Raw genomic sequence first — 27649 nt, 5'->3', positions numbered from 1 at the left:
CGGGCCGGCCCGGACCCGCCCCGGATTCTCCCGCTGCCGCCGCCGCGCTGCACGCGCCTCGCTCGGTTGCCGCCGCGGAGCCTCCGGAGCGCACGTGGAGCCGCCATGGGCTGCCGCCTGGTGCTGCAGGACGGGTCGGTGCTGGGGGGCCGCCCCTTCGGGGCCGTCGGGGCCGCCGCCGCCGGGGAAGTCGGTGAGTGCGGCGGGCGGGGCCGGGCGATGAGGTCCGGGACGGCGGCGGATGTCGGGGGCGGCCCGAGCCTGGCGAGGGGAAGGGACGGGAGCGGGGGTGTCCGGCCCGGTACCGGGACTCCTCCCGGCTCGGAGCCCCGCTGCGGGATGGGGGCGGCCGTGCCCGGGTCTCGGGTGCCTCCGTCGGCCGGACGGTGGGCGGCCGGGATGCTCCGTCCCAGCCCCTCTCCCCGCGCCCCCAGTGTTCCAGACCGGCATGGTGGGCTACCCCGAGGCGCTCACCGACCCCTCCTACAAGGCGCAGATCCTGGTGCTCACCTACCCGCTCGTCGGCAATTACGGGGTTCCCCGGGATGAGACCGACCCCTTCGGCCTCAGTAGGGTGAGTGAGCGGGGAGGGGGACAGGCAGCAGGGCAGGCAGGGAACAGGCAGGGGGACAGGCAGCAGGGCGGGCAGGGAACAGGCAGGGCGGGCAGGGAACAGGCAGGGGGACAGGGAACGGGCAGGGGGACAGGGAACGGGCAGGGGGACAGGCAGCAGGGCGGGCAGGGGGACAGGCAGGGGGACAGGGAACAGGCAGGGGAACAGGCAGCAGGGCGGGCAGGGAACAGGCAGGGGGACAGGCAGCAGGGCAGGCAGGGGGACAGGCAGCAGGGCAGGCAGGGGAACAGGCAGCAGGGCGGGCAGGGAACAGGCAGGGGGACAGGGAACAGGCAGGGGGCCAGGCAGCAGGGCGGGCAGGGAACAGGCAGGGGGACATGCGGCAGGGCAGGCAGGGAACAGGCAGCGGGACATGCGGCAGGGCAGGCAGTGGGACATGTGGCAGCGTGTCCCAGCAGCGGTGCCGCTGCAGCACACGGAGCTGCCAAGCCCAGCCGCTCGCCAGCCACTGGCGCGTGTCTGGGCAGGATGGCACCGGGTGCCAGGACAGGGCGAGCCGGGTGCCGCCGTGGCACATGACGGCAGGCAGAGGTTTGACACCGCTGCCATGGGGCCCAGCGTGCTCCAGCCCACTGTGCAGAGGGGTGACACCCCCATGGACTGGGATTGGGGTGTCATTGCAGCACATGGGGCGCAGGGCTGTGTGTCTGTCCTTGCCAGGGCTCCACTGCAGGACTGGGGGTCTGAGGCCCCCCGGGCAGGGCAGACCCGCTGCCGGCTCGAGGCCCCAGACCCCTCCCAGCCCCTTGGCCTTGCGCTGCCCCTGGGGCAGAGTCCAGGCCCTGCTGCAGCGGTGCTGTGCGGGGCCTCCCGCGCTGCCCCTGGGGTCCGTCCTGCCCAGCCCCATCCCACCTTGGCCCCGCTCTCACTGTGGGCAGCTCCCTCTGGGCCGGGGTGTGTGTGTCCCCGCTGTGGCCCCGCAGACCCAGCTCCGGGGAACCAGAGCCCCCGTCCCATGGGACAGGACGCACTGGGGTGTTTGGGGCTCCCCAGGGAGGCTGCGCTGGAGGGAGCGGTGTTTCCCCGTGTGCCGGTTCACGCTGCAGCTGGACCCCGCTGAGGGCTCCCGTAGTGTGGCCAGTGCTGGCCTCTGGGCAGCAGCACCTGGGCCTGGACACCCCATCCTGGGGCTCCTGGAGCTGGGGGCTCAGCTGGACCAAGCCCTGGCAGGGCGGGGTGAGGGGGGGACAGCGACAGCCCCACACGCTGTGTGGGGTGGCAGTAGGGGCTGGTGCTATGCCGTGGGGTCTCTGTTTTGTGGGGCTCCCCCACCCCTGGGCTGTAGCTCTCTCCGTGCCACATGGGGACAGCTGGGCCGGGCACTTGAGGGGCACATGGGGCCTCTCCCGATCTGGTGACCCCACACCTGGCTGTTATTCCTGCTGCTTCTCCAGTGGTTCGAGTCCAACAAGATCCACGTGGCTGCACTGGTGGTGGGCGAGTGCTCGGAGACCCCCAGCCACTGGAGCGCATCCCGCTCCCTCCACCAGTGGCTGAAGGAGCAGAACATCCCCGGGCTGGAAGGTGGGACTGGGGAGACTGTGGGGTTGGGTTTGGGGTGGGAGCTGGGGGGGCAGTGGGTTCTGGAGCAGACCTGTCCCTGCGCTGGGATTTGCCCTCCCGGGGGGTCAAGCTGACGTTGGCGGTTGGGGGTGACGATGTTGCCAGGGCACGGGGTCCTGCTTGGGATGGGACAGGGCCACGGGGCTGTGTCTCACGGCCATCTCCAGGAGTGGATACTCGGGCCCTAACGAAGAAGATCCGCGAGAAGGGGACGCTGCTGGGGAAGCTGGTGCCAGACGGGACCCCCGAGGAGAGCGTCTCCTTTGAGGACCCCAACAAGCGGCACCTGGTGCAGGAGGTGTCGCTGAAGGTGTGGCTGGGGGGAGTGGGGGTGACGGAGGGGTCTGGCACTGGACAGGGGACATGGGGAGGTGGCTGGAGGGGCTGCGGGGTCCTTGCCGTGGAGCGCTGGCCCAGCTGGGGGTCGGGTGATCTGCGCTCCCCCCTCCCGCAGGCGCCCCGCGTGTTCAACCCCGGCGGGTCGCTGCGCGTCACGGCGGTCGACTGCGGCATCAAGTACAACCAGGTGCGGTGCCTGTGCGAGCGGGGGGCGGCCGTCACCATGGTGCCCTGGGACCATCCGCTGGACACCGCAGGTGAAGTGGCAGCGGCCAGGGCCCCCCCGCGGCTCTGCTCGGGGGTGGGGGATGGGACCTGGAGCAGGGGACACCTCCATCTCCTTGGCTGGTGCTGGGGACAGCGGAGAGCCATGTCCTGCTCTGCACTGTGGGGTTGGGGATCCCCAGTGTCGTCCTTCCTGGGGGCTCAGCACCCTGTGGGGATGGGGGGCACAGGCTCAGGGTGCTTTGTTTTGATTGGGCTGGGGGGCTCTGGCCCGTGGCATTGGGGTGTCCTAATGTGACCGCGCATGGTGGCTGTGGGACTGGGGGCCTTGCTGCCACCAGGATGGGGGGTGTGGGTCAGGGCACCTCAGTGTGACCCTGTGGGGTATCGGGGGCTGTGGGCCTGGGACGCCATGTGGCTGGTAGCCAGGGCCCTGCTGTGACCCCGTGGGCCTTGAGGGGTCGGGGGGGCCCCACTCTGACCCTGCTGTTGTCTCGGCCCAGACTTCGATGGCCTGTTCATCAGCAACGGCCCCGGGGACCCGCAGCTCTGCCAGGAGACGGTGTCCAACCTGCGCCAGGTGCTGGACGCCCCCCAGCCCAAGCCCGTCTTCGGGATCTGCCTGGGGCACCAGCTGCTCTCTCTGGCCATCGGTGCCCACACCTACAAGATGAAGTGAGCGGAGTGTGGGGTCAAGGTCACCGTTGGGCTCTCGCTGCCCAGAGCTGCCTGACACCCTCCCGGCCCCCGCCAGGTACGGGAACCGCGGGCACAACCAGCCGTGCGTGCACGAGGACACGCGGCGCTGCTTCATCACGGCGCAGAACCACGGCTTCGCGGTGGAGGCCGGCAGCCTGCCGCCCGGCTGGGCCCCGCTCTTCACCAACGCCAACGACGGCTCCAACGAGGGCCTCGTCCACCAGCACAAGCCCTTCTTCAGGTGGGCGCAGGGTCGTGGCGGGGGGGGCCGAGGGGCTGTGGGGTTGCACCCTGTCTGACCCCCTGGGCAGCGTCCAGTTCCACCCGGAGCACCGCGCCGGCCCCACGGACCTGGAGGGGCTTTTTGACGTCTTCATGGAGGCGGCGCGGGAGCTGCGGAGCGGAGACGGCGGCGCCCGGACCGGTGAGTGTGGGGAGGGACGGGGTGGTTGGGGCTGGGGTTGTGGGGCCAGAGCTGTGCGGGGGGTGCGTGTGGCCCCATCCCCAGCGTGACCTGTCCCACAGTGCGGCAGCGGCTGCAGGACTGGCTGACCTACGGCGAGGCGCCGGCAGGGGGCCAGGATGCGGCCCGGCCCCGCAAGGTGCTGATCCTGGGCTCCGGCGGGCTCTCCATCGGGCAGGCGGGCGAGTTCGACTACTCGGGGTCACAGGTGAGCGTGGGGGGTGCTGGAGGTCACCAGGGTGGGGGTGCATGTCCTGAGCCACCAGCCGTGACCCCCTCTGCTCCCCGTAAGGCCATTAAAGCGCTGAAGGAGGAGAACATCCAGACGGTGCTGATCAACCCCAACATCGCCACGGTGCAGACGTCCAAGGGGCTGGCGGACAAGGTTTACTTCCTCCCCATCACCCCCGAGTATGTCACTCAGGTGAGCACCCTGGGGCGCCGGCTGGGAGAAGGGGCTTGGGGGGTGCTTGGGGGGCAGTGTCAGCTGGAGGGCGCAGGGCACGTTCTGTGGGGCTGCTGTGGATCCCTGCCCCACCGCCCCGTGCCCCCCAGGTGATCCGGAACGAGCGTCCCGACGGGGTGCTGCTGACCTTCGGGGGGCAGACGGCCCTGAACTGCGGCGTGGAGCTCACCAAGGCGGGCGTGCTGGAGCGGTACCGCGTGCGCGTGCTGGGCACCCCCGTCGCCTCCATCGAGATGACGGAGGATCGCAAGGTCTTCGTGGAGAAGATGGAGGAGATCGGGGAGCACGTGGCACCCAGCGAGGCCGCTGCCTCCCTGGAGCAGGTCTGGGGTGGGATGGGGGGTGGCCGTGGGGCAGGGTCCTGTTCTCCCTGCTCCCGTCGTCACCCCGTTGCTCCTGTCGTCACCCCGTTGCTCTCTGCAGGCGCAGGCGGCGGCGGAGCGGTTGGGGTACCCGGTGCTGGTGCGCTCCGCCTATGCCCTCGGGGGCCTGGGCTCCGGCTTTGCCAACAGCCGGGAGGAGCTGGTGGCACTGGTGAGCCAGGCCTTCACCCACACCTCCCAGGTCCTGGTGGACAAGTCCCTGAAGGGCTGGAAGGAGATCGAGTATGAGGTGGTGCGGGACGCCTACAACAACTGTGTCACGGTATGGGATGGGGGGACCCCCAGGTGTCTGCGGGGGGAATCCATGGAGGAGCAGCTGTGGGGGCGCGGGGGTCAGCAGATACCGCTGGATCCCATCCCAAGGGGACTCCCCAGCCCCTCCTGTGCTGCCAGCACGGCTGGTAGCAGCTGTGCCCCCGGATCAGGCCTCCTGCGCCCCCCGTGCTCTGGGCGGCTGCAACACGTGCGGTGTCCCGGGGGTTTGTGTTCAGGGGACCCCCTGTTGATCCCAGGGCCAGGGGAGGGATGTGAGGCAAGAGGGACCCGCTGGAGCCTGCGTGGGCAGCGTGGGGGGGTCAGGACCGGCGGTGACCCCCCTGCTGCCAGGTGTGCAACATGGAGAACCTGGACCCGCTGGGGATCCACACGGGCGAGTCCATCGTGGTGGCGCCCAGCCAGACCCTCAACGACACCGAGTACTTCCTGCTGCGCCGCACGGCCGTGAAGGTGGTGCAGCACCTGGGCATCGTGGGCGAGTGCAACATCCAGTTTGCCCTGAACCCCGAGTCGGAGCAGGTGAGCGCGGTCCTGTGCCGAAACCCCGGGGAGCCGGGTCTGGGTCCTGCCCTGCGCTGTCCTTCTGCTCGGCCCCACTGACTCCCGGCTGCGGCGCCCGGTGTCCCTGGGGACAGAGGGTCTCGCCATGTGGCAACTGGGGTGGCCCTGGGGGTACAGCGAGCGCCGGGTCTCATCCCAGTGCCATGTGCATGTGGCCCTCAGGTGGTCTCTGCAGCTCCATCCCACCAAAGCCACCGCCACTGGCTGCCCTTACGTTGTGTCCCCATTGCTTTGTGCCCTCCACGTGCCCGTGGCGTTTCGGCAGCAGGGAATGGTGGTGCCGGTGCCTGGCCTCGTGCCGCAGGGGCCGATCCCGTGCCGCCCGCTGACGCTGCCCCCCTGTCCCGCAGTACTACATCATCGAGGTGAACGCCCGGCTCTCCCGCAGCTCGGCCCTGGCCAGCAAGGCCACTGGCTACCCGCTGGCCTACGTGGCTGCCAAGCTGGCCCTGGGCATCCCCCTGCCCCTCCTCAGGTAACAGCAGTGGCGTGAGACGGGGGGCTGCCCTTGCGCCCCTCAGCGGGACAGCCCTGCCGCTCACCCTGTCCCCTCCCCAGGAACTCTGTCACCAACTCCACCACGGCCAACTTCGAGCCCAGCCTGGATTACTGCGTGGTGAAGATCCCGCGCTGGGACCTCAGCAAGTTCCTGCGCGTCAGCACCAAGATCGGCAGCTCCATGAAGAGCGTGGGTGAGCGCGGGGCGGGCAGGGGGCGGGCAGCGCGGTGGGCACAGGGTCCGGCTGCTCACAGCCCTGTCCCCAGGGGAGGTCATGGCCATCGGGAGGAACTTCGAGGAGGCGTTCCAGAAGGCACTGAGGATGGTGGACGAGAACTGCGTGGGCTTTGACCACACGGTGAAGCCGGCCTCGGATGTGGTGAGCACAGGGGGGCTGGGGCCGCACTGCCAGTGCAGCCTGGGGGAGGCGGCTGCGCCCCCTCCCAGCCCCGCTCAGCCCCGGCCCGGCAGGAGCTCGAGACGCCGACGGACAAGCGGATCTTTGTGCTGGCGGCCGCGCTGCAGGCCGGCTACTCCATCGAGCGGCTCTACGAGCTGACCAAGATCGACCGCTGGTTCCTGCACAAGATGAAGAACATCACGGACCACGCGGTGCTGCTGGAGTCGTACCGCGGGGAGCAGAGCACCATGCCGCCTGCCGTGCTCAAGCGGGCCAAGCAGCTCGGCTTCTCGGACAAGCAGGTGGCCCTGGCCGTGCTCAGGTAACGTGGGGAGGGGGCGGCCCCGCTCTGCCCCCCAGCCCGCGTCCCGGCGCTCACCCTGCCCCTCGCAGCACCGAGCTGGCCGTGCGGAAGATGCGGCAGGACCTGAAGATCCTGCCGGTGGTGAAGCAGATCGACACGGTGGCGGCGGAGTGGCCGGCCCAAACCAACTACCTGTACCTGACCTACAACGGCACCGAGCACGACCTGGCCTTCCAAGAGCCACACGTCATGGTCATCGGCTCTGGCGTCTACCGCATCGGCAGCAGCGTGGAGTTCGACTGGTGCGCTGTCGGCTGCATCCAGGAGCTCCGCAAGGTCAGCCGGGCCCAGCACCCTGCGGGGCTGGGGAGGTGGGTGTCCCCGCTCAGGGGACGGGGCTGTGGAGGAGTGGGGTGTCCCGTGGAGCCCTTGGCCTCACCCCATCCCTCCCACCCCACAGATGGGCTTCAAGACCATCATGGTGAACTACAACCCCGAGACGGTGAGCACTGACTATGATATGTGCGACCGCCTCTACTTTGACGAGATCTCCTTCGAGGTGAGTGGGGCTGGGGCTGCGTGGGGGCTGCCACGGCCCCCGTGTCCCCTGTCCCAGCCACCCCCTGCCCCGCGCCGTGCCGCAGGTGGTGATGGACATCTACGAGCTGGAGAACCCCGAGGGTGTGATCCTGTCCATGGGCGGGCAGCTGCCCAACAACATCGCCATGGCCCTGCACCGGCAGCAGTGCCACATCCTTGGCACCTCCCCGGAGGCCATCGACTCGGCCGAGAACCGCTTCAAGTTCTCCCGCCTGCTCGACTCCATCGGCATCAGCCAGCCCCTGTGGAAGGAGCTCTCTGACATGGAGGTGGGGGCGCGGGGCCGGTGGGGGTGATGGGGCAGAGCGGGGGGACGTGTTCCCTGAGGGTGCTGGTTCTCCTGCAGTCGGCCAAGCAGTTCTGCGGCAAGGTGGGGTACCCCTGCGTCGTGCGCCCCTCCTACGTGCTGAGCGGCGCCGCCATGAACGTGGCCTACTCGGACAGCGACCTGGAGAAGTTCCTGAGCAACGCCGTGGCCGTGTCCAAGGAGCAGCCCGTTGTCATCTCCAAGTTCATCCAGGAGGCCAAGGTCTGTCCCCAGGGTGCCCCCGCCATCCCCCACCCTGGTGCTGGGCTGTGACCGTGTCCCTGCTCGCAGGAGATCGACGTGGACGCGGTGGCCTGTGACGGCATGGTGGTGGCCATCGCCATATCGGAGCACGTGGAGAATGCCGGGGTGCACTCAGGTGATGCCACACTAGTGACGCCCCCCCAGGACATCACCCCCAAGACGCTGGAGCGCATCAAGGCCATTGTCCACGCTGTGGGGCAGGAGCTGCAGGTCACCGGGCCCTTCAACCTGCAGCTCATTGCCAAGGTACCCAGCCGAGGGGACCGCGCCGGGCCAGCACGGTGCTGGTGGGGGGACACCCTGTGCCCCAGGTGAGCCTCACACTGTCCCCTCTCCCCCAGGACGACCAGCTGAAGGTGATTGAGTGCAACGTCCGCGTCTCCCGCTCCTTCCCCTTCGTGTCCAAGACCCTGGGGGTGGACCTGGTGGCTCTAGCCAGCCAGGTGATCATGGGCGAGGACGTGGAGCCCGTGGGGCTGATGACAGGCACTGGAGTTGTCGGTGTCAAGGTGAGCAGGGGTCCTGGGGCCCAGGCTGGGGCAGTGGCCGGGCAGCCTCTGAGCCCCCCCGTGCCCCCAGGTGCCCCAGTTCTCCTTCTCGCGCCTGGCGGGCGCCGACGTGGTGCTGGGGGTGGAGATGACCAGCACCGGAGAGGTGGCCTGCTTCGGGGAGAACCGCTGCGAGGCCTACCTGAAGGCCATGCTCAGCACCGGCTTCAAGATCCCCAAGAAGAACATCCTGCTCACCATCGGCAGCTACAAGGTGCGTGGGGCCGGGGCGGGGGCTGGGGGTCCCCTCACCACCCTCTCACCAACCCATGGGGTCACTGCAGAACAAGAGCGAGCTGCTGCCCACGGTGCGGACCCTGGAGAGACTTGGCTACAACCTGTACGCCAGTCTGGGCACCGCCGACTTCTACACCGAGCACGGCATCAAGGTGGGGCTGGGGTCTGCAGGGCCGGGGGCACCGTTGGGCACGGCGCAGGGCCCTGACGGCCGGCGCTGCGGCAGGTGATGGCCGTGGACTGGCACTTCGAGGAGACGGACGGCAGCGACGCCGGCACCCGCGAGACCCAGCGCAGCATCCTGGACTACCTGGCCGAGAACCACTTCGAGATGGTCATCAACCTCTCGATGCGCAACTCGGGCGGCCGCCGGCTCTCCTCCTTTGTCACCAAGGGCTACCGCACCCGCCGCCTGGCCGTCGACTACTCCGTGCCGCTCATCATCGACATCAAGTGCACCAAGCTCTTTGTGGAGGTAGCTGGGGCGCAAGCGAGGGACCGAAGGGGTGACCGCTGTAGGAGTCTTGTGTTGGATGCTGTGGGGCGATGTACGCGGGCGGGTTGTTTTGTGGTGCGGCTTGGGAGATACAATCGCTCTGGCCCCACACACCCCGTGAGATGGGTCCGGCCTCACTGCTCCATCTCCGCAGGCGCTGCGCCAGATCAGGGCAGCCCCCCCGCTCAAGATGCACGTGGACTGCATGACGTCCCAGAAACTCATCCGCCTGCCAGGTAGGTGGCACGGGGGCCACCGCGGGGACCGGGGACTCCGAGGGGGCAGCACTGGGAGCCAGCTCAGGGGCTCTGGGGTCGTGAGACGTTTCCCTGCGCTGCGGGGGTGTCCTGTGTCCCCCGTGGCCGGAGACTGCGTGTCCTGACGCTGCCCTGCTCCCCAGGCCTGATTGACGTCCACGTGCACCTCCGCGAGCCGGGCGGCACCCACAAGGAGGACTTTGCGTCAGGCACAGCGGCTGCCCTGGCCGGGGGGGTCACCATGGTGTGTGCCATGCCCAACACCAGCCCCGCTGTCACCGATGCCGCCTCCTTTGCCCTGGCGCAGAAGGTGAGGGGGGAGCTGCCACCACCTGCCCCTCTGCCCGTGTCCCCTCCTGGGTGCTGAGGTGCCAGCTGCGGTGCACTTGCCCGTGGTGGGGCTGGCCCTGGCCCGGCACCCACTGCCTGGGCACCCACTGCCTGCCCCCCGCAGCTGGCCGAGGCCGGCGCCCGCTGCGACTTCGCCCTCTTCCTGGGGGCGTCCCCGGAGAACGCCGGCTCGCTGGGCGCCCTGGCCGGGGCAGCCGTGGGCCTCAAGATGTACCTGAACGACACCTTCTCCAGCCTGCGGATGGACGACGTGTCGCTGTGGATGGAGGTGAGCCGCGGCGGGCAGGGGCTGCCGTGGAGCCGGACCCGGCTCCCAGCACCGGCACCCACCAGCCGCGTTGTCCCCGCAGCACTTCGAGCAGTGGCCACAGCACCTGCCCATAGTGGCACACGCGGAGCGGCAGACGGTGGCCGCTGTCCTGATGGTGGCCCAGCTGTACCAGCGCCCCGTGCACATCTGCCACGTGGCCCGCAGGGAGGAGGTGAGCGGGGGGCGCTGCGGGCAGTGGGGTGCGGGGCCGTTTGGGGCAGCCCCTCACCGCGGCTCCCCCCAGATCCTCCTCATCAAGGCAGCGAAGCAGAAGGGGATCCCGGTGACGTGCGAGGTGACCCCGCACCACCTCTTCCTGTGCCGGGACGACCTGGGGCGCCTCGGGGAGGGCCGGGCGGCCGTGCGGCCGGCGCTGGGCACCCGCCAGGACCTGGAGGCTCTCTGGGAGAACATGGACACCATCGACTGCTTCGCCACGGACCACGGTGAGCCCTGGGGGATGGCTCCGCGGGGTGGGGACGGCAGCGGGTCCCCCGGTGACCACCCCCTCCTGCAGCCCCCCACACGCTGGAGGAGAAGCAGGGGCAGGAGCCGCCCCCCGGTTACCCTGGTCTGGAGACGATGCTGCCGCTGCTGCTGACGGCGGTTTCTGAGGGGCGGCTCAGCGTGGAGGACGTCATCCAGCGCCTCTACGACAACCCGCGCAAGATCTTCGGGCTCCCTGCCCAGGAGGACACCTACGTGGAGGTGGGTTCCTGCACGTCCACTCGGGATGCGGCCCCATCCTGGTCCCCCCCTCTGACGCGCTGTCCTGGCAGGTGGACCTGGAGCATGAGTGGATCGTCCCCAGCCACACGGCTTTCTCCAAGGCTCGCTGGACGCCCTTTGAGGGCATGAAGGTGAAGGGGACGGTGCGGAGGGTGGTCCTGCGTGGGGAGGTCGCCTACATCGATGGGCAGGTGAGGCCCCAGGTCCCTTTCCCTCTGTATCAGGGTCTCCCCCAGCCCAGGGGTCTCTGATCACCAACCCCATCGCCCCCACATCTGCAGGTGCTGGTGCCCCCCGGCTACGGGCAGGACGTGAAGAAATGGCCCTCGGGAGCTGTGCTGGCACCACATGCAGCTCCCTCCAAGGACAGCACGAAGGTACTGAGGTGCGTGGGGCTGGGGGGGTAGCTGCCGCCCCCCGGTTCCAGCTCAGCCTCTCATTGCAGACCCCCGAGCAGCCCCGGCACGTGGTGGCCACCGAGACGCTGCGCAGCCGAGCCTCCAGCCCTCGCCGCGCCGGCCCCGGGGGCGACGGGCGCTTCCACCTCCCGCCCCGCATCCACCGCGCCTCCGACCCCGGGCTGCCAGGTAGGGGGGCAGCGGTGCGGCGGGGCCAGCACGGTGGGCGGATGGTGGGTGGATGGTGTGCTGCCCAGGGCCGGCTCTGGGGCCGCGGCCGGGCGGCCCCGCTGACACTGGCCCTTGTGTCCCGTTCAGCGTTCCAGAGGCTGGGAGCCGTGCACCGCCCGGGCGCCCGAGGCACCGGTAATGTGGGGGTGACTCACTCAGACAATGAGATGCGGCCGTACTAATGGCACTAACTGCAGCCCATGAGTGCATCCCCTCCCCCAGGTGCCGCGCTGGCCCCGGGCCCCCCGTGCCACCCTGGCACAGGCCCCTTTCCCCGGTGGGTGATGGGACAGGGCACGGCTGCACCTGCTCCCCCCGCCCAGCCCGCACGGCACCTCGGGGACCCCTTGCCTGCCAGTGTGATTCGGGTTGCGTCTGATCGGGTTTTGTGGGGTGCGTGGGGAGAAGAGGGGTGCAGCACCGGGCTGGGGCTCGGCCCGGTGTCAGGGTGGCCGTGGCCCCAGCACTGGGCGCTGCGGTGCTTTCACCCAGTGCTGTGACTGCTGGGGGGCTGTGCTGCGCTGGCAGAACCCCAGGGGCGCGGGGCCCGGGGTCCCGCAGGTGCCCGCACCCTCTAACATCCCTGCTCCCCTCTCCCAGCCGAGGACGCCCGCGAAAAGGCCGGCAGGAAGGCGGCGGAGGCGGGTGAGTGCCCTGGGGGACTGCGGTGGGTGGGCTGGGCTCCCCAGGACCACCCCACAGCCTGACCGGCTGCTCTCGGTGCTGCAGATCCGGCTGTGATCCAGGACGGCTGCTTCTACCCACCGGGTCCCCTCCCACGCCAGGCGTCCCCCCAGGGGGTCCCCCACTTCCAGGCCTTCTTGGCGCCGCAGCTCCTTGTCGGGCAGCACATTCTCTCCGTCCGGCAGTTTTCCAAGGACCAGGTGCCCGGGCTGGTGGTGGGCGCTGGGGCCGTGGGCACCTGGATGAGTGTGGGGGCACGGTGCCTCGTGCGCCTTGTCCCCATCCTCATGCCCCGTGCGCCCCGGCTGAGCCGCCTCTCCTCTCCCCACAGCTGTCGCATCTGTTCAACCTGTCGCACACCCTGCGCATGCTGGTGCAGAAGGAGCGGAGCCTGGACATCCTCAAGGTGAGCAGGGCAGGGGTGGCTGCCCGGGAGCCCCGTGCTCGGCGCGAGTCCCCCGGGGCTCCCTGAGGTGACGGCACGGCCCCCGCAGGGCAAGGTGATGGCATCCATGTTCTACGAGGCCAGCACGCGGACCAGCAGCTCTTTTGCCGCGGCCATGAACCGGCTGGGCGGCTCCGTGCTGTCCTTCTCGGAGGCCACCTCCTCGGTGCAGAAGGGCGAGTCGCTGGCGGACTCCGTGCAGACCATGTGCTGTTACGCCGACGTGCTGGTGCTGCGGCACCCGCAGCCCGGCGCCGTGGAGGTGAGAGAGGCTCGTGGGGAGGCAGGTCCTGCCCCGCGGGGCTGGCGGGGGCCTCGTGCTGCCCGCGCTGGGTGCTGCCCGCGCTCAGCGCTGCCCGTCTCCCAGCTGGCCGCCAAGCACTGCCGCAAGCCGGTGATCAACGCCGGGGACGGGGTGGGGGAGCATCCCACGCAGGCGCTGCTGGACATCTTCACCATCCGCGAGGAGCTGGGCACTGTTAACGGCATGACGGTGAGGGGCTGGGGGGGCCGTGACCACCCCACCACAGTGCCGGGGGGCCGTGGGGGGTCGCGCTGACCGCTCTCCTCAGATCACCATGGTGGGCGACCTGAAGCACGGGCGCACGGTGCACTCCCTGGCCCGGCTGCTCACCCAGTACCGCGTCAGCCTGCGCTACGTCACCCCCCCCAGCCTCCGCATGCCCCCTGAGATCACCGGCTTCGTGGCCTCCAAGGGCATCAAGCAGGTGAGGAGGTGGGGCGGGGGGCAGGGTCCTGGGCCCCCCCCGGCTCCGCTGACGGTTCCGCCGCAGGAGGAGTTTGGGAGCATCGAGGAGGCGCTGCCCGACACCGACGTGCTCTACATGACGCGCATCCAGAAGGAGCGGTTCTCCTGCACCGAGGAGTACGAGGCCGTGAGTACGGGGGGGCGGGAGGGACCCCGGGCCTGGCTCCGGCGGGGGGGGGCAGCAGCCTCTGCCCTGCGCGGGGGCTGGGGGCTCAGCGCCGTGCCCCCCCGCAGTGCTTCGGGCAGTTCATCCTCACGCCCCACATCATGACCCGGGCCAAGGAGAAGATGGTGGTGATGCACCCGCTGCCGCGTGTCAATGAGATCAGGTGGGGACGGGGGGACAGGAGTTGGGGGTGCTGGGTGGGGATGGGGGCTCTGGGGGGTTCAGGGGGGCTGGGACGGGGGGCTCTGGGGGGTTTGAGGGGCTAGGGGGTGCTGGGTGGGGATCTGGGCTCTGGGGGATATGGAGGATGGGAAGGGGGGCTCTGGGGACTTTGGGGGGCTGAGGGATGCTGGGTGGGGGGTTCAGGGGGGCGCTGGGCAGGTGTTGGTGTCTGTGCCGTGGGTCCCAGGCGGGGCGTGTCTGTGCTGGGGGCGGTTCTGTGCTGGGGGTCCCCGCTGGGCTCTTGGGGTCCCAACTGGGCTTTTGGGGGTGTCTGTGCTGGGGGTCCCTGCTGGGCGCTGGGGGTCCCTGCTGGGCTCTCTGCTGGGCTCTCCCGGGTGGTTGTGCTGGGGGTCCCTGCTGGGCTCTTGGGGTACCGGTGTCTGTGCTGGGGGTCCCCGCTGGGCTCTCAAGGGTTGGGGTGTCTGTGCTGGGGGTCCCTGCCGGGCTCTCAGGGGTTTTGGGGGTGTCCCTGTGTGGGGGTCCCTGTGTGGGGGTCCCCGCCGGGCTCTCAGGGGTTGGGGTGTCTGTGCTGGGGGTCCCCACTGGGCTCTTGGGGTACCGGTGTCTGTGCTGGGGGTCCCCGCCAGGCTCTCAGGGGTTGGGGGTCCCCGCCAGGCTCTCAGGGGTTGGGGGTGACCCTGTGTGGGGGTCCCCGCCGGGCTTTTGGGGGTGTCTGTGCTGGGGGTCCCCGCCGGGCTCTCAGGGGTGTCTGTGCTGGGGGTCCCCGCCGGGCTCTCAGGGGTTTTGGGGGTGTCCCTGTGTGGGTGTCCCTGTGTGGGGGTCCCCGCCGGGCTCTCGGGGGTTTTGGGGGTGTCCCTGTGTGGGTGTCCCTGTGTGGGGGTCCCCGCCGGGCTCTCGGGGGTTTTGGGGGTGTCCCTGTGTGGGTGTCCCTGTGTGGGGGTCCCCGCCGGGCTCTCGGGGGTTTTGGGGGTGTCCCTGTGTGGGGGTCCCTGTGTGGGGGTCCCCGCCGGGCTCTCAGGGGTTTTGGGGGTGTCCCTGTGTGGGTGTCCCTGTGTGGGGGTCCCCGCCGGGCTCTCGGGGGTTTTGGGGGTGTCCCTGTGTGGGGGTCCCTGTGTGGGGGTCCCTGTGTGGGGGTCCCCGCCGGGCTCTTGGGGGTTTCGGGCTCCGGGGGGCGGTGCCCCGTGCTGACGTCACATCCTCAGCGTGGAGGTGGACTCGGACCCGCGCGCCGCGTACTTCCGGCAGGCGGAGAACGGGATGTACATCCGGATGGCGCTGCTGGCCACGGTGCTGGGCCGGTACTGAGCGGCCCCGGCCCGCAATAAACGCGTCACTGCCGCCGCCCGCCTCACTGCGTCATCGCGGCGCGCGGGCATGGCGGCGCTGAGGAGCTGCTGCGCGCGGGTGGGACCGGCGCTCACCGCCGGTAAGAAGGGAGGGAAGGGAAGGGAAGGGCCGCACCGGCCGGGTCAGCCCGGCGCTCACCGCCGGGGAGAAGGGAAGGGAAGGGCCGCACCGGCCGGGTCACCCCGGCGCTCACCGCCGGTAAGAAGGGAAGGGCCGGGCCGCACCGGCCGGGTCACCCCGGCGCTCACCGCCGGGAGGGGCCGCACCGGGCCGGGGTCACCCTCCCCTGCCGCTGGGCACGCACCGTCACCCCCTCTGACTCCGCTCTCCCGTGACCGGCCCCACATGTGTCCCCCCCGCCATGTTCTCGTGGATCTCCCTGTTCTCCTCCTCTATCCCATTCCCCACGTATCCCCCCATATCCCCCCATATCCCCCATTTCACCCCATATCCTATTGCCTTCATATCCTCCCCACATCCCCCCAAACTCCCCCATATCCAATTTGCCTCATATCCCCCCATGGCCCGTTCCCTTCATATCCCCTCATATCCCCTCATATCCCGTCCCCCTCATATCCCGTCCCCCTCATATCCCGTCCCCCTCATATCCCGTCCCCCTCATATCCCGTCCCCCTCATATCCCGTCCCCCTCATATCCCGTCCCCCTCATATCCCGTCCCCCTCATATCCCGTCCCCCTCATATCATTTCATCCCCGCATTGCCCCATATGCCTCCATATTCCTTCATATCCCTCTATATCCCCCCGATATGTTACCCTACCCCCCCCCCATATGTTACCCTACCCCCCCCATATGTTACCCTACCCCCCCCCCTATCTTAACCCCCCCCCCCATCTTAACCCCCCCCCTATCTTAACCCCCCCCCTATCTTAACCCCCCCCCTATCTTATCCCCCCCCCCCTATCTTATCCCCCCCCCCATCTTATCCCCCCCCCCCATCTTATCCCCCCCCCCTATCTTATCCCCCCCCCCCAATATCTTATCCCCCCCCCAATATCTTATCCCCCCCCCATATCTTATCCCCCCCCCCCATATCTTATCCCCCCCCCCATATCTTATCCCCTCCCCCCATATCTTATCCCCCCCCCCCATATCTTATCCCCCCCCCCATATCTTATCCCCCCCCCCATATCTTATCCCCCCCCCCCATATCTATCTTTTTCCCCCTCCATATCTATCTTTTTCCCCCTCCATATCTATCTTTTTCCCCCTCCATATCTATCTTTTTCCCCCTCCATATCTATCTTTTTCCCCCTCCATATCTGTCTTTTTCCCCCTCCATATCTATCTTTTCCCCCCCCCCCCCATATCTTTTTCCCCCTCCATATCTATCTTTTCCCCCCCCCCCCCATATCTTTTTCCCCCCCCATATCTTCCCCCCCCCCCCCATATCTTTTTCCCCCCCATATCTTATCCCCCCACCCCTAGCCCCTAACCACCGTCACACAGGCCCCTCTTGCCCCGCTGCTGTGGGCACTGTCACCCCGGTGGGAAGCAGAGCAGGAGCCCCACAGCCGGGGGGGTTCCCGGTGCCATGGGGGGAGGAGGTGCTGCCGTTCCCCGGCTCAGCAGGGACTGGGCACCCGCCATGTGTCCCAGTGGGTGAAGGGCCCTGGTGCATTTTGGGCTCAGGAGATCTGCGTTGGGGGCCTGTGCTGGAGCCAGAGGCTAACGGGGGCTGGGAGAAGACCTTCCACAGCTCAAGGGCTCACCCCAAAACCCAGGGTGGAGGCTGTGTGGGAGACCTGCACCCCCCGGGCAGGGATGGGTGCTGGGACATGGCACGGGGGGGCAGTGGGCTGAGTCTCCCCCAGACGAGCTGCCAAGGCCTTGGCATGAGATGGGTGTGAGGAGCTGCTGGGGGAGCCCCCATCCCTGAAAGGCTCCCGGAGCCCTGCCTGGGTGATTGAATCTCCCTAATGGCATCGCTGGTTTGGGGGCTGGGAGGTGCCATCAACCTGTCCCAGAGTCCCAGAGTGCCAGGGTTGAAGGGCCCTGGAAAGCTCATCCAGTGCAATCCCCCCATGGAGCAGGAACACCCAGATGAGGTTCCACAGGAAGGTGTCCAGGGGGTTGGAATGTCTGCAGAGAAGGAGACTCCACAACCCTCTGGGCAGCCTGGGCCAGGCTCTGCCACCCTCACCCCAACAAGTTGCTTCTCCTCTTTCAGTGGAACCTCCTGTGTTCCAGTTTGCACCCATTGCCCCTTGTCCTGTCCCTGGTTGTCACCAGAAGAGCCTGGCTCCATCCTCCTGACACTCCCCCTTTCCATCTTGATCCCCAGGAATGAGTCCCCCCTCAGTGTCCTCTTGTCCAGCTCCAGAGCCCCAGCTCCCTCAGCCTTTCCTCCCACGGGAGATGCTCCACTCCCTCCAGCATCTTGGTGGCTGCGCTGGACTCTCTCCAGCAGTTCCCTGTCCTGCTGGAACTGAGGGGCCACAACTGGACACAAGATTCCAGGTGTGGTCTCCCCAGGGCAGAGCAGAGGGGCAGGAGAACCTCTCTGATCTATTAACCACGCCTGGGGGTGTCCTGCTGTTCAGGGGGGTTCCGGGGGGGCTCCATTCGCTGTGCAGCCGCTGGCCCTGCTGCCCGCTGGGGTCCGGCCAGGCCACCTCACCATTCCCGCTGTTATTTTTATCTGGTTTGATGGAGTCTGTTGGCCGGCACCTCCTGCACTGCGCGGTGCTGTGCATCCCTCTGTGGTTCCTGGAGGGAGCCGAGGTGGAGCTGGGGGTTGCCCAGGACCAGCCCCTGCCCATTGCACTGGCAGCCTCGGTGCAGCCACAGCTCCGGGTTCCAGCTCTGCCTGTTGCTTCTTCACATCACAGCCAACCCCGCGCAGCGCCCCAGTCCCTGGAGAACCGGGGAGCACCGTGCCGAGCCCGGTGGGTGCAGAGCCGCCCGGCGCTGGATGCGGTTCCTGCGGTTGAGAAGAGGCTCAGCCGTGGGCCTGGGTCTCCCTGCCTGCGGGGGTCCGGCCCCGCGCCACGGTGAGGGGCTGGGACGCCAGGAGCACGGCTCTTCCGCGGGGCAGGGGCGGCTTCAGCAGTGATTCCTTTGTGCGAGGCCGGGCCGGCCCCTCGCTGCTGGCTGTGCCGTGGTCCGTCCGTGCGGAGGAGGCCGCCCGGCGCTGTGCCCTGCGCTGGGAACCACGGGAAGGCTGGGCTGGTTCCAGCTCTACACTGCTCACAGTGCTGCTGTTTCCCCGGTGCTGCCGTCCCCTGGGCTGGCAGAGCCGCCAGCTGGGGCCGGGCCAGGGAGGTTTGCCGGCAGCCGGCTGTGCCGGGCGCATCCAGCCGCGCTCGCCTGCTGAACGCCGGTCCCGCTGGGCAGCGGGAGCCGCGGGGTCACGCGGAGCTTTGCCTCCTGCCTCCCGGGCCAGGATGCCAGCAGGGCCGGGCACAGCGGGCAGCAGCACATGCCCGTGGCCATGACCTCGCTGTCCCTGCCCTGCAGAGAGCAGCCCAGCTCCCGCGGTGCCGATGCAGCCTCCAGCTGCTGGCCCGCGGGTTCACAGACCGTTTGGCCTACTTAGGCTTGGGCCGCTTTCCAAGTCTGCTGTTTGCGGGAGCAGCAGCGTGCCGGACCAGGGGCTGTGTGCTGCCTCCGGGCACTGCTCTGCGCACAGCCCGAAAGTGCATCCCCACGGCTCCAGGCAGCCCTCACCATCACCGGTGTGTCCAGCCTTCCGGTGCTGCCACGGTGCTGCCACGCATCCCGGCTCCCCCAGCCCAGCGCAGGGTGTTGCAGCAGCAGGGCCATGGGGGTCACCTGGGCGCTGGTTCATGTGTTCGTGGCACGGGGCTTGTGCAGGAGCTGCGGCAGGGCTGTGCCACGTCACCCTGGGCGAGCACAGTCACTGTGAGGGGCTTGGTCTGTGTGCCCAGGCTGGGGTGCACAGACTGGCCTGGCCTGTCCCCCGGCATTGTCCCCCTGGCGTTGCTTTGTCACCACCGGGCACTGTGCCCAGAGCCTCCGGCACTGAGTAACGCTGGCACTGAGTAACGCTGGCACTGAGTAACGCTGGCTGAGCTCTCAATGAACGCGGTGTGGGGGGAGCCCGGCTGTGCCGAGCGGGATTGCTGCCCGCGGGACGCAGGAGCCAGCGGTCGGTCGTGCCAGCCGGGGGCCCTTTTCCTGCCGACACCCCCTGCCCTTTGCTGCCGCGGCCCCGTGGGCTGGCGGGGGCCGCTCTGTGCGATGGGGTGCGGTGGCTCTCGGGGTCAGAACCTCAGCCCCTGGGGCTGCACTGGGCCGGGGTGGGAGGTGGAGCCGGTGACGTGGTGGCAGGAGAGGCTGCCAGGAGCACAGCGGCTCCGTGGGGCTGCAGGGACCGGGCCAGCCCTGCTGGGGCTCATCCAGCCGCCCGGCCTTGGCTGCGGCCCCGACTCCTGCCCGGGCTCCTGGGCCACCTCCAGGCTCTGCCGGCCGCAGCAGCCGTGCTGGGCCGGGTCCTGCCCCTGCCCGCGGGGTCCTGGGGCCACGCTGCGCCCTGGGCTGCATGGCCGGGGCGAGGGGCTGGAGGGCCAGGGCTGCACCTCTGCCCTGGTGCGTGCCAGATGGGGACAGTGCCTGCGGGAAGGTGCGATCTGGCTACGGGCACTGGGGAGGTGGCAGCCGTGGTCCCCTGGCACGCACTGGGGTCTGTCCCCCTTCGCTGGGAGCTGCACCCTGTGGTGCTGCTGGGGGCTCCACAGAGACCGGTGGCCTCGGGGGGGGAGCGGGGGACAGGCCTGGCACTGCTGGGCCACACCCGGGCTCTGCTGCCCCAGCATCCTCATCCCACCGCGCGGTGAGGAACCACTGGTGCCAGCCCTATGGGCAGTGCTGGTGGGGCTGTGGGGACGAGGGGGACGCTGGGGACACCGCTCCCCGAGATGAGGGCTTGCTGGGGTCAGGGTTTCCAAGAACGGAGCAGAACGGCAGTGCGGCTGGAGACCTGCCTGGGACCCGGCCCGAGAGGCGCGGGGGGGACGCAGGGAGCCCCCGGAGCCCGGGCAGGAGCGCCGGGCCAGCCGAGTTGCGTCGAAGGGGTCAGGGGTGCAGGGTGGAGCGGCAGCTGCCAAAGGCCCAGCTGAGCGGCACCCGCGGGGACCTGCACAGCTCAACGTCCCTCACACTGACATGGAAACAAGGCGAGGGGCTGTGCCAGCGGCCAGGAGCCGGGGCCGGCACCCGGTGGCCTCACCTGCCTGTCCCCAGTGCCGGACGGGACCGGCGCAGCGGGAGAGCGGCTTTCCGAGGATGGGGATTGCCGTCGGCAGTTTGCATGATGCTCAAGGAAGGGTTTTGGGGAGCGCAAAGCTGGGGCGCAGGGCAGGCACCATGCACATGGGCTCTGCCCAGAACCCCCAGGTGCCACGGCCCTGGGTGACCGATCGTGTGAGGCCGTGGGGAGGTGGCACATCTCTGTTTCGGCCAGAGGTGCTGTGTTGTTCTGAGAGTGCCCCGAGGTGCTTGACCGCTGCGGGGTCCTGTGCCGCGGGGCGGGAGCGGGCAGGCTTGGCACGGGGTGTGCCGTGCACCGGGGTGTACCCACGGGGCCAGGGCGGGTTCGGGCCATCCCGGGGCCGTGGGCAGACGCGGGCAGGAGGGCCCGGCTGTCGGCAGGACACCAGAACCGCCTGAGCCGGCCGTGTTGGTCACAGGGACCCTCATGGGAGCTGGGGACGTGATCGCGCAGCAGCTGGTGGAGCGGCGGGGGCTGCGCGGGCACCAGGGGCCGCGGACGCTCAAGATGATGGCGATCGGCTTCTGCTTCGTGGTGAGTGCGGTGGGGCGGGCGGGAGGGCTGGGCCAGCAGGGTGAGACCCTGGTGCCTGGGCAGAGCCAGGCTGTCCTGGTGCCATCTCCTGCAGCCGTGGGCAGAGCGGGGTCCCTGTGCGCTGTCCCTTCGCCCCGTGTCCTGTCGCTGTCCCAGCTGTGCGGTGGGCACCCCTGGCCCTGCTGCGGGTGAGCCGGGACCAGCAGCCTCTGTCCGCGCAGCCAGAGCGCCCGCGCCCGGCCCTGCTGCCCCCGCCGGCCCCTGGGGAGGTGTCCCTGGGCAGGACGGTGGCTCCGCGCTCGGGTGCAAACGCGCTTTGCTCCACCGTGCACGGCAAGGCTGGACCCTGCCTGTCAGCTCCAGTGCTCCGGGGGGTGTTGGGCCCCAGTGCCGGTGTTGGTGCTGCCCAGTGCCGGTGTTGGTGCTGCCTGGTGCCAGCGCTGCCTGCAAGTGCCCCAGGAGGGGCAGGGGCCTGTGGGCATCCCCGCATCCACCCCATGCAGGGGGGATGCCCCCGGGGAGAGGAGGCAGGTCAGGCCCTGGTCCCTCTGTCCAGGGCCATGTAACCAGCTCTGGGGACCCCCCAGCCCTGACACCCCGTGTCCTGGCGGAAGGGACGCTGCTGTCACCACCTGGCTCCTGCAGGGCCCCGTCGTGGGCGGCTGGTACAAGATCCTGGATCGGCTCATCCCGGGGTCCTCCAAAGTTGTGGCAGTGAAGAAGGTGGTCCTGGACCAGGTTGGTGCCGCGTGGGTGGGGGTCCCTGTGTGGGGTGGGGGCAGCAGGACGGTGAGTGGGGGCTCCTGTGTTGGGCGGGTGCAGCAGGACGGGCGGTGGGTGCAGCTACATGTCTGTTAACAAGCATCTATTCTGCTCAGAGGGCCCCAGCTCCTATGCAGGGCTGGTCCCGATGCTGTGGGGGATTGTGGGGGGCCAGGGTGGCAGAGGGGCCACACTTGGCCTGGTCTTGAACCCTTCCAGTGGCCCCAAGGTGGTGCCCGTCCCTCCATGTGTCTCTGTGCTGGGGAGCAGCGGGTGAATACCCCCAGGGCATTGGGCGCTGTCCCCTCGCCCTGCGCTGCTGATCCAGCTCCCAGCCCCGCGGCATCCCCAGCCCCGGCTCCCAGCACCGCGGCATCCCCAGCCCCAGCTCCCAGCACCACGGCATCCCCAGCCCCGACTCCCAGCCCCGCGGCATCCCCAGCCCCGGCTCCCAGCACCATGGCATCCCCAGCCCCAGCTCCCAGCACCATGGCATCCCCAGCCCCAGCTCCCAGCACCATGGCATCCCCAGCTCTGGTTCCCAGCACCGCGGCATCCCCAGCTCTGGCTCCCAGCACCATGGCATCCCCAGCCCTGGCTCCCAGCCCCGCGGCATCCCCAGCCCCGGCTCCCAGCACCATGGCATCCCCAGCCCCAGCTCCCAGCACCATGGCATCCCCAGCCCCAGCTCCCAGCACCATGGCATCCCCAGCTCTGGTTCCCAGCACCGCGGCATCCCCAGCTCTGGCTCCCAGCACCATGGCATCCCCAGCCCTGGCTCCTCTTTTGCAGGGAGCCTTTGCACCATGTTTCCTCGGCTGCTTCCTCGCCGTCACGGGGGCCACAAATGGGCTGTCGGTGGAGGAGAACTGGTCCAAGATCCAGCAGGTACGTGCTGCATCCCCAAAGCAGCGTGGGGCCGCGGTGCCTCGGCAGCTCCTCGCGGTGCTCCGCACTGCCGGCTGTTCCCATCCGTGGTCATGCCCAGACTCGCCCCTCTCCAACACCACCTGTGTCCCCGGCTCTGCCATTGCGATCCTGTCCCAGCCCGGCCTGCAGCTCCGCTGTGCCGTGGGACCCCACGCACAGAGCCGGCTCTGGGTGCCCCATGGCTGGCTGGGGAGGTGGCTGCCCCATGGCGGTGGGGCACAGAGCAGCTCTGCCTGTCTGGGGCATACGGGCTCAGCACTGGGTCCCGGGGCTCTGGGGGCACCGGGTGGCTGGTGCTGCTGGTGCCGCGGTGCTGGTGTCAGGGTGCTCTGTGGTGGGGCTCTCTGTGGTGCTGGGGTGGCCCGTGGCTCCCTGTGCTGTGCAGGCTCCTGGCTGCATTTCCAGAGCCATTACCGAGATGGCTCCTGTTAGCAGCCGTTGCTGGAAACCAGTGCAAAAGCTGAGTCAGCGTGTCCGGAGCATGAGTCACTGGGGAGCGGGATGAGGCACATGGGGTGGTCGTGTGGCTGCCCGGGGTGCACAGCACCAGCACTCGCACGCTGATGCTGCCGGGGCTGCGTGAAGGGCTCCTGGTGAGCTGCGGTGTCCCAGCCGGGCTGTCGGCTGCTCGGGGCCAGAGCTCTGCTGGGTGCGTCACGCCGAGCTCCGTCTGGGAGCACCGACCAGCTGCCACGGGGCTGCGGGTGCGTGCCAGCAGGGACCTTTCCTGCCCCTCGTCCTGCCCTGGAGCGCTGGGAGCGAACCCTGGGGGAGAACAGAGCTGCTTCATCCTTCTCTTGCCTTTGCAAGAGCAACGTTTGGGTACGAGGTGTTTTGAGACACCCCAGAGGGACTCACAGGCTGGTTCTGAGCGTTCCCATCTGCCCCAGCTGCACCTGACCAGGCCGTGCCGTGCACCTTGCTTTACCTTCCCCGCCAGGACCTGGGCACAGTGGTGGGTGGTTAGAATCACAGGAGCTGTGGCTGCTGCGAGGGGCCACAGCCACCTTCACCCCTGGCTTGGGACGCCTCCGTCCCTCCCCACGCGGAAGAAGCGTCAGCAGAGCATCCGTCACCCCTGCGCCGCTGTCCTGTCCTGGGCTGCCGGCCAGCGCGGCGGCCGGGCCGCGGCTGAGTCACGGCCAGGCTGGATGTGGACTCATCCTGCTGCCAGGACAGGGCTGTGGCACAGGGACGTGGCAGCGTGTCGGGCTCCCCGGCTCGGTGCCCTCCGTCCCTGCCCCGTGGTGCCTGGGGGGCTCAGGGGGCAGCAGTGGGTGGCAGCGGGTGTCTCTGGGTGCTCACGACCTCCCTTCTCCCCCAGGACTACACGGACACCCTGATGACCAACTACTGTGTAAGTGGTGGCGGCAGCCGCGGGCAGGTCCACCCCTGGCCCCGGTGCCGTGCTGGCTGCGTCCCTGGCAGGGCGGCTGCGCCGGGCTCCTCTGCACCCCTGTCCCCCACCTTGGGTGCTGCCGCAGGCTCGGCTGGATCCCTGAACGCCTGGGCAGAGGTGGGCACGGGATGGGGGTGCTGGCAGAGCCCCTTCACCACCGGCTCCTTCTCTGCCCAGATCTGGCCACCGGTGCAGATCGCAAACTTCTACTTGGTGCCGCTGAAGCACAGGTAGTACCGCGGCCGTGGCCCCGGCTTCTTGGCTCCCGGAGCCCGTGGCTGTGGACCTGTCCCCTCTGTCCCCAGGCTGGCTGTGGTCCAGTGCGTTGCCATTGTGTGGAACTGCTACCTCTCCTGGAAAGCAAATCGGCTGTGAGGGAGAAGCCACGTCCCCTCCCTGTCCCCCCGGCCGCCTGACTCTGCCCCACCGCCGGAGCCCTTGGAAGAGGCGCCCGTGGCCGCGGATGGGGCCGGGATACGGGGGTGCTGGCAGCACCCGTCCTGCTCTCTCCTCGGGGACCCCATCGCCTGCAGCTGCGGCCCTCGCTGCTCACAGGGACACGCAGAGGAGATGATGGTGAGACCTGGTGAGACAGGTCAGCGCCAGAGCTGCTCCGGGTCCTGCTGTGCCGCGGGGGAGCTCTGGCCATCAGTGCGCTTCCATGCTCGCTTCTTGGCCCTTGGCCCCATACAAGGGGTGTTCCTGCCCCAAGTGGTCTGTCCTGCCCAAGTGGGGCATCCGAGGCAGGGCGAGAAGCCGGAGTGGCAGGTGCCGGTGCAGGCCCCGGGCTGGCGGTGCCGTGGGTCAGACACTGCCCTGCTCGGAGCTGGCGTTGGTGCTGCCTGTCCTTTCCCAGGCTGCCTGTCCCGGGCTGCCTGTCCCATCCTGGGCTGCCTGTCCCGGGCTGCCTGTCCCATCCCTGGCTGCCTGTCCCATCCTGGGCTGCCCGTCCCGGGCTGCCTGTCCCATCCCATGCTGCCTGTCCTGGGCTGCCTGTCCCATCCCAGGCTGCCTGTCCTGGGCTGCCTGTCCCATCCCGGGCTGCCTGTCCCATCCCATGCTGCCTGTCCCATCCCAGGCTGCCTGTCCTGGGCTGCCTGTCCCGGGCTGCCTGTTCCATACCAGGCTGCCTATCCCATCCCGGGCTGCCTGTCCCATCCCTGGCTGCCTGTCCCATCCTGGGCTGCCCGTCCCGGGCTGCCTGTCCCATCCCATGCTGCCTGTCCTGGGCTGCCTGTCCCATCCCAGGCTGCCTGTCCTGGGCTGCCTGTCCCATCCCGGGCTGCCTGTCCCATCCCATGCTGCCTGTCCCATCCCAGGCTGCCTGTCCTGGGCTGCCTGTCCCGGGCTGCCTGTTCCATACCAGGCTGCCTATCCCATCCCGGGCTGCCTGTCCCATCCCGGGCTGCCTGTCCCATCCTGGGCTGCCTGTCCCATCCCAGGCTGCCTGTCCCATCCTGGGCTGCCTGTCCCATCCCAGGCTGCCTGTCCCATCCCGGGCTGTGTGTCCTGTGCCTGCAGCTCCGAGCTCCCGCTGCCGCAGCTCAGGTGCGCTGCTCCTGAAAACAGGTTTCTCTGTAGCTCTGCTACGGACAGTGGTAGCACCCAATAAATGCTGGTTTTCCCTCTAGATGCCTGTGGCTCTCCATCCCGTGCCGGGGGCTGTGGTTTCAGGCCGATCATTCCTGTGCTTGCAGAGCTGCGGGCAGCCCCCCGTCCCTCGGCGGGGTGGGGGCCCCGAGCTGCTGTCCCAGCCACAGGCAGGCGAGCAGGGCTGTGGGGCAGAACCGCAGCTCTTCTCGCTGTTCCTGAGTGCGTGGCCACAGTGCCACGGGGAGAGGGTCTGGCAGGGGGTGGATGGAGCCTTAGAGGGTCACCAGGTCCCACTGTGGCTCTTTTGTGAGGGGTGATGGTGTCTCCACTAGTGCTGGGCAGTGGGACAGGGCGAGCTGTGCCCATGGGACACGGGCGCTGGGTGCAGGATGCTCCCGGGGCTCACGGTGTCCTTGGTGCGGGGCAGCACGTCCAAGGGGCTGCGGGAAGGGTCTGGGTGGCGGTTGGAGATGGAGCTGTGACAAGACCACATCCACCTGTGCCTTGCCCAAGACGAGCCTGCCTGTCCTGCCTGCCAGGAGTCCCGCAGGGCTGCCCGCGCTGCTGGTCATGGAGACAGGCACCCAGCCCCGGCCTGCACGGGCAGCGAGCAGACACGGGCGGCTCACGCTGTCCTGCCCGGAGCGGGGCTGGGGGAGCCACGGTGGTTGATGGAGCCCAGAGCCCCCTCGGGGTGAGGATGGGCTGGATGGAGCCATCCCCGCGTGCTGCCGGCACCGCGCTGGGCGCTGCCCACCAGCCGCACCGTGGAAGCAAAGACGTGGGAAAGCGAGATGTGCGGTTCCAGCCACCTGGATGATAGAGGAAGATCAATACTAACATGGCCATGTGGACGGTCGAAGAAGAAATAGTACTAACATAATTAGATCATGGCAACTAGTCAAAATATAAGGGGCCTTGGACAGGTTGTACTGAAGTACGTTTCTCATAATTGTAAAGAGTGACAGCCCAGACTGGTGAGAATGGTAGCGGATAACCGCCCCAAGTGCATGGGATGTGTGAATGGCCTTGGGCCTGATCTGTGAATGAGTGGGAACGTAACTGAAACACGTAACATGAGTGTGGTGTGTTTTTAATTTTAATAACAATTATTGATAAAACGTCTTGTTTAACCTCTTAGTCCAGGCCCATATTTGTAAAGCCTATAAATTGTCAATGGTAATAAAAAGGGCCTCGGCCTGGCTCAGCTCGCTGCTCTGCTGCGGGTGAACACCCCCAGGGCATCAGGCAAGCTCTCTCATCGCCACACTCGCCTGAGGGGATGCACCGTCCTTCCTCCTGCTCCGCGCTGCCCTTGTGCCCCGTGCTGGCTCGTACCGGGGTCCAGGGCTGGCCCTGCTCCGGCCCCGGTGTGGCTGCGGTTCCAGGCAGATGAGTGTAACCCAAAGCACAGGAGAGACAAAACCTGCACAGGACAGGGATGGAGCCACAGAACCTGCCCGGATCTCAGCGCCCAAGGGGCCGCAGCTACAGCCAACTGCCGGCACCGCGGAGCAGTGCTCGGCGGGGCGCTGGGGCTGTGCATGGTGGCACCGGGGCTTTGGGAGCCAGGCCCAGCCTGGCCTCAGGCACCATGTGGGGCTGTGGGGCTCGGCCCAGGCTCTCCCCAGCCTATGGGGTGGGAGCTGCTGGTTGGAGGCTGCAGATAGCAGGAGGTCGCAGCCCCAATGCACTGAGCCTCTTGCAGCTCAGTCCAGGGGTGCGGAAGGCCCTGGGGTGTCAGCAACGAGCGAGCTGTGAGCATGGCACGAACCGGCTGCTTGTCTCCAGGAGCCACCAGCCTGATGGCACCGGGGCTGCCAGGGTACGGGGGGTGATCCCAGCCCCTGCTGAGGGCTCTGCCCCGGAGCCGCGGGGAGGTGGTGCCGGGTGCCAGCCTTCACGCCGGATCCACGTCACGGGTGCACGGCGCCGTGTGCCGCCTCGCTGCGGGCAGGGCTGTGCCTGGAGTGGGATGCGCTGTGTGAGGGACCAGCTGGACCGCCCTGCCCAGGCTCTGCCCGACGCCGGCACCAAGGACAC

General features: G+C 68.8%; 2 protein-coding genes and 1 long non-coding RNA gene across 13 annotated transcripts; 2 read left to right on the top strand and 1 right to left on the bottom strand.

The window, feature by feature from the left end:
• The first annotated feature begins 42 nt into the window (after nt 1-42).
• Nucleotides 43-15125, top strand: CAD (carbamoyl-phosphate synthetase 2, aspartate transcarbamylase, and dihydroorotase). Of its 2 annotated transcripts, XM_082048206.1 has the most exons (45): nt 43-193; nt 435-574; nt 2029-2158; nt 2365-2507; nt 2652-2793; nt 3265-3436; nt 3516-3701; nt 3772-3884; nt 3986-4131; nt 4216-4347; nt 4479-4712; nt 4813-5034; nt 5379-5567; nt 5960-6084; nt 6168-6301; nt 6375-6487; nt 6580-6830; nt 6902-7148; nt 7273-7371; nt 7457-7681; nt 7759-7941; nt 8011-8229; nt 8325-8492; nt 8563-8745; nt 8816-8920; nt 8995-9243; nt 9419-9500; nt 9665-9831; nt 9976-10140; nt 10223-10354; nt 10427-10628; nt 10700-10890; nt 10962-11102; nt 11193-11288; nt 11357-11498; nt 11628-11675; nt 12141-12185; nt 12270-12424; nt 12556-12630; nt 12719-12931; nt 13037-13162; nt 13242-13397; nt 13464-13565; nt 13673-13767; nt 14990-15125. In XM_082048206.1, exons 1-45 carry the CDS (start codon nt 106-108, stop codon nt 15090-15092), a joined length of 6774 nt encoding a protein of 2257 aa, XP_081904332.1. In that variant the 5' UTR covers nt 43-105; the 3' UTR covers nt 15093-15125. The 2 variants fall into 2 exon arrangements, with proteins under 2 accessions (XP_081904332.1, XP_081904333.1); XM_082048207.1 differs by lacking the exon at nt 11628-11675.
• On the top strand, nt 15028-25025 carry MPV17 (mitochondrial inner membrane protein MPV17). Of its 10 annotated transcripts, none has more exons than XM_082048229.1 (7): nt 15028-15213; nt 20807-20922; nt 21568-21660; nt 22477-22572; nt 23939-23971; nt 24191-24243; nt 24319-25025. In XM_082048229.1, exons 1-7 carry the CDS (start codon nt 15162-15164, stop codon nt 24386-24388), a joined length of 513 nt encoding a protein of 170 aa, XP_081904355.1. In that variant the 5' UTR covers nt 15028-15161; the 3' UTR covers nt 24389-25025. The 10 variants fall into 10 exon arrangements, with proteins under 10 accessions (XP_081904355.1, XP_081904351.1, XP_081904356.1 ...); XM_082048230.1 differs by lacking the exon at nt 15028-15213 and adding an exon at nt 15268-15280 and having other exon boundaries at nt 20810-20922; XM_082048222.1 differs by lacking the exon at nt 15028-15213 and adding an exon at nt 15378-15390 and having other exon boundaries at nt 20810-20922.
• LOC309437645 lies at nt 24740-25637 on the bottom strand. The gene is made up of 3 exons (XR_014183596.1): nt 25461-25637; nt 25040-25384; nt 24740-24874 (listed from the first exon to the last, which is right to left on the bottom strand). It is a non-coding gene; the product is annotated as an uncharacterized lncRNA (long non-coding RNA).
• Between the last annotated feature and the right edge of the window lie 2012 nt (nt 25638-27649).

This window comes from Streptopelia decaocto (genome assembly GCF_964273445.1).
Source record: "Streptopelia decaocto genome assembly, chromosome: 3".
NCBI lineage: Eukaryota > Metazoa > Chordata > Aves > Columbiformes > Columbidae > Streptopelia > Streptopelia decaocto.
Note: the sequence above shows the minus strand (reverse complement) of the source record. Positions and strands in the feature narration are given on the sequence as shown.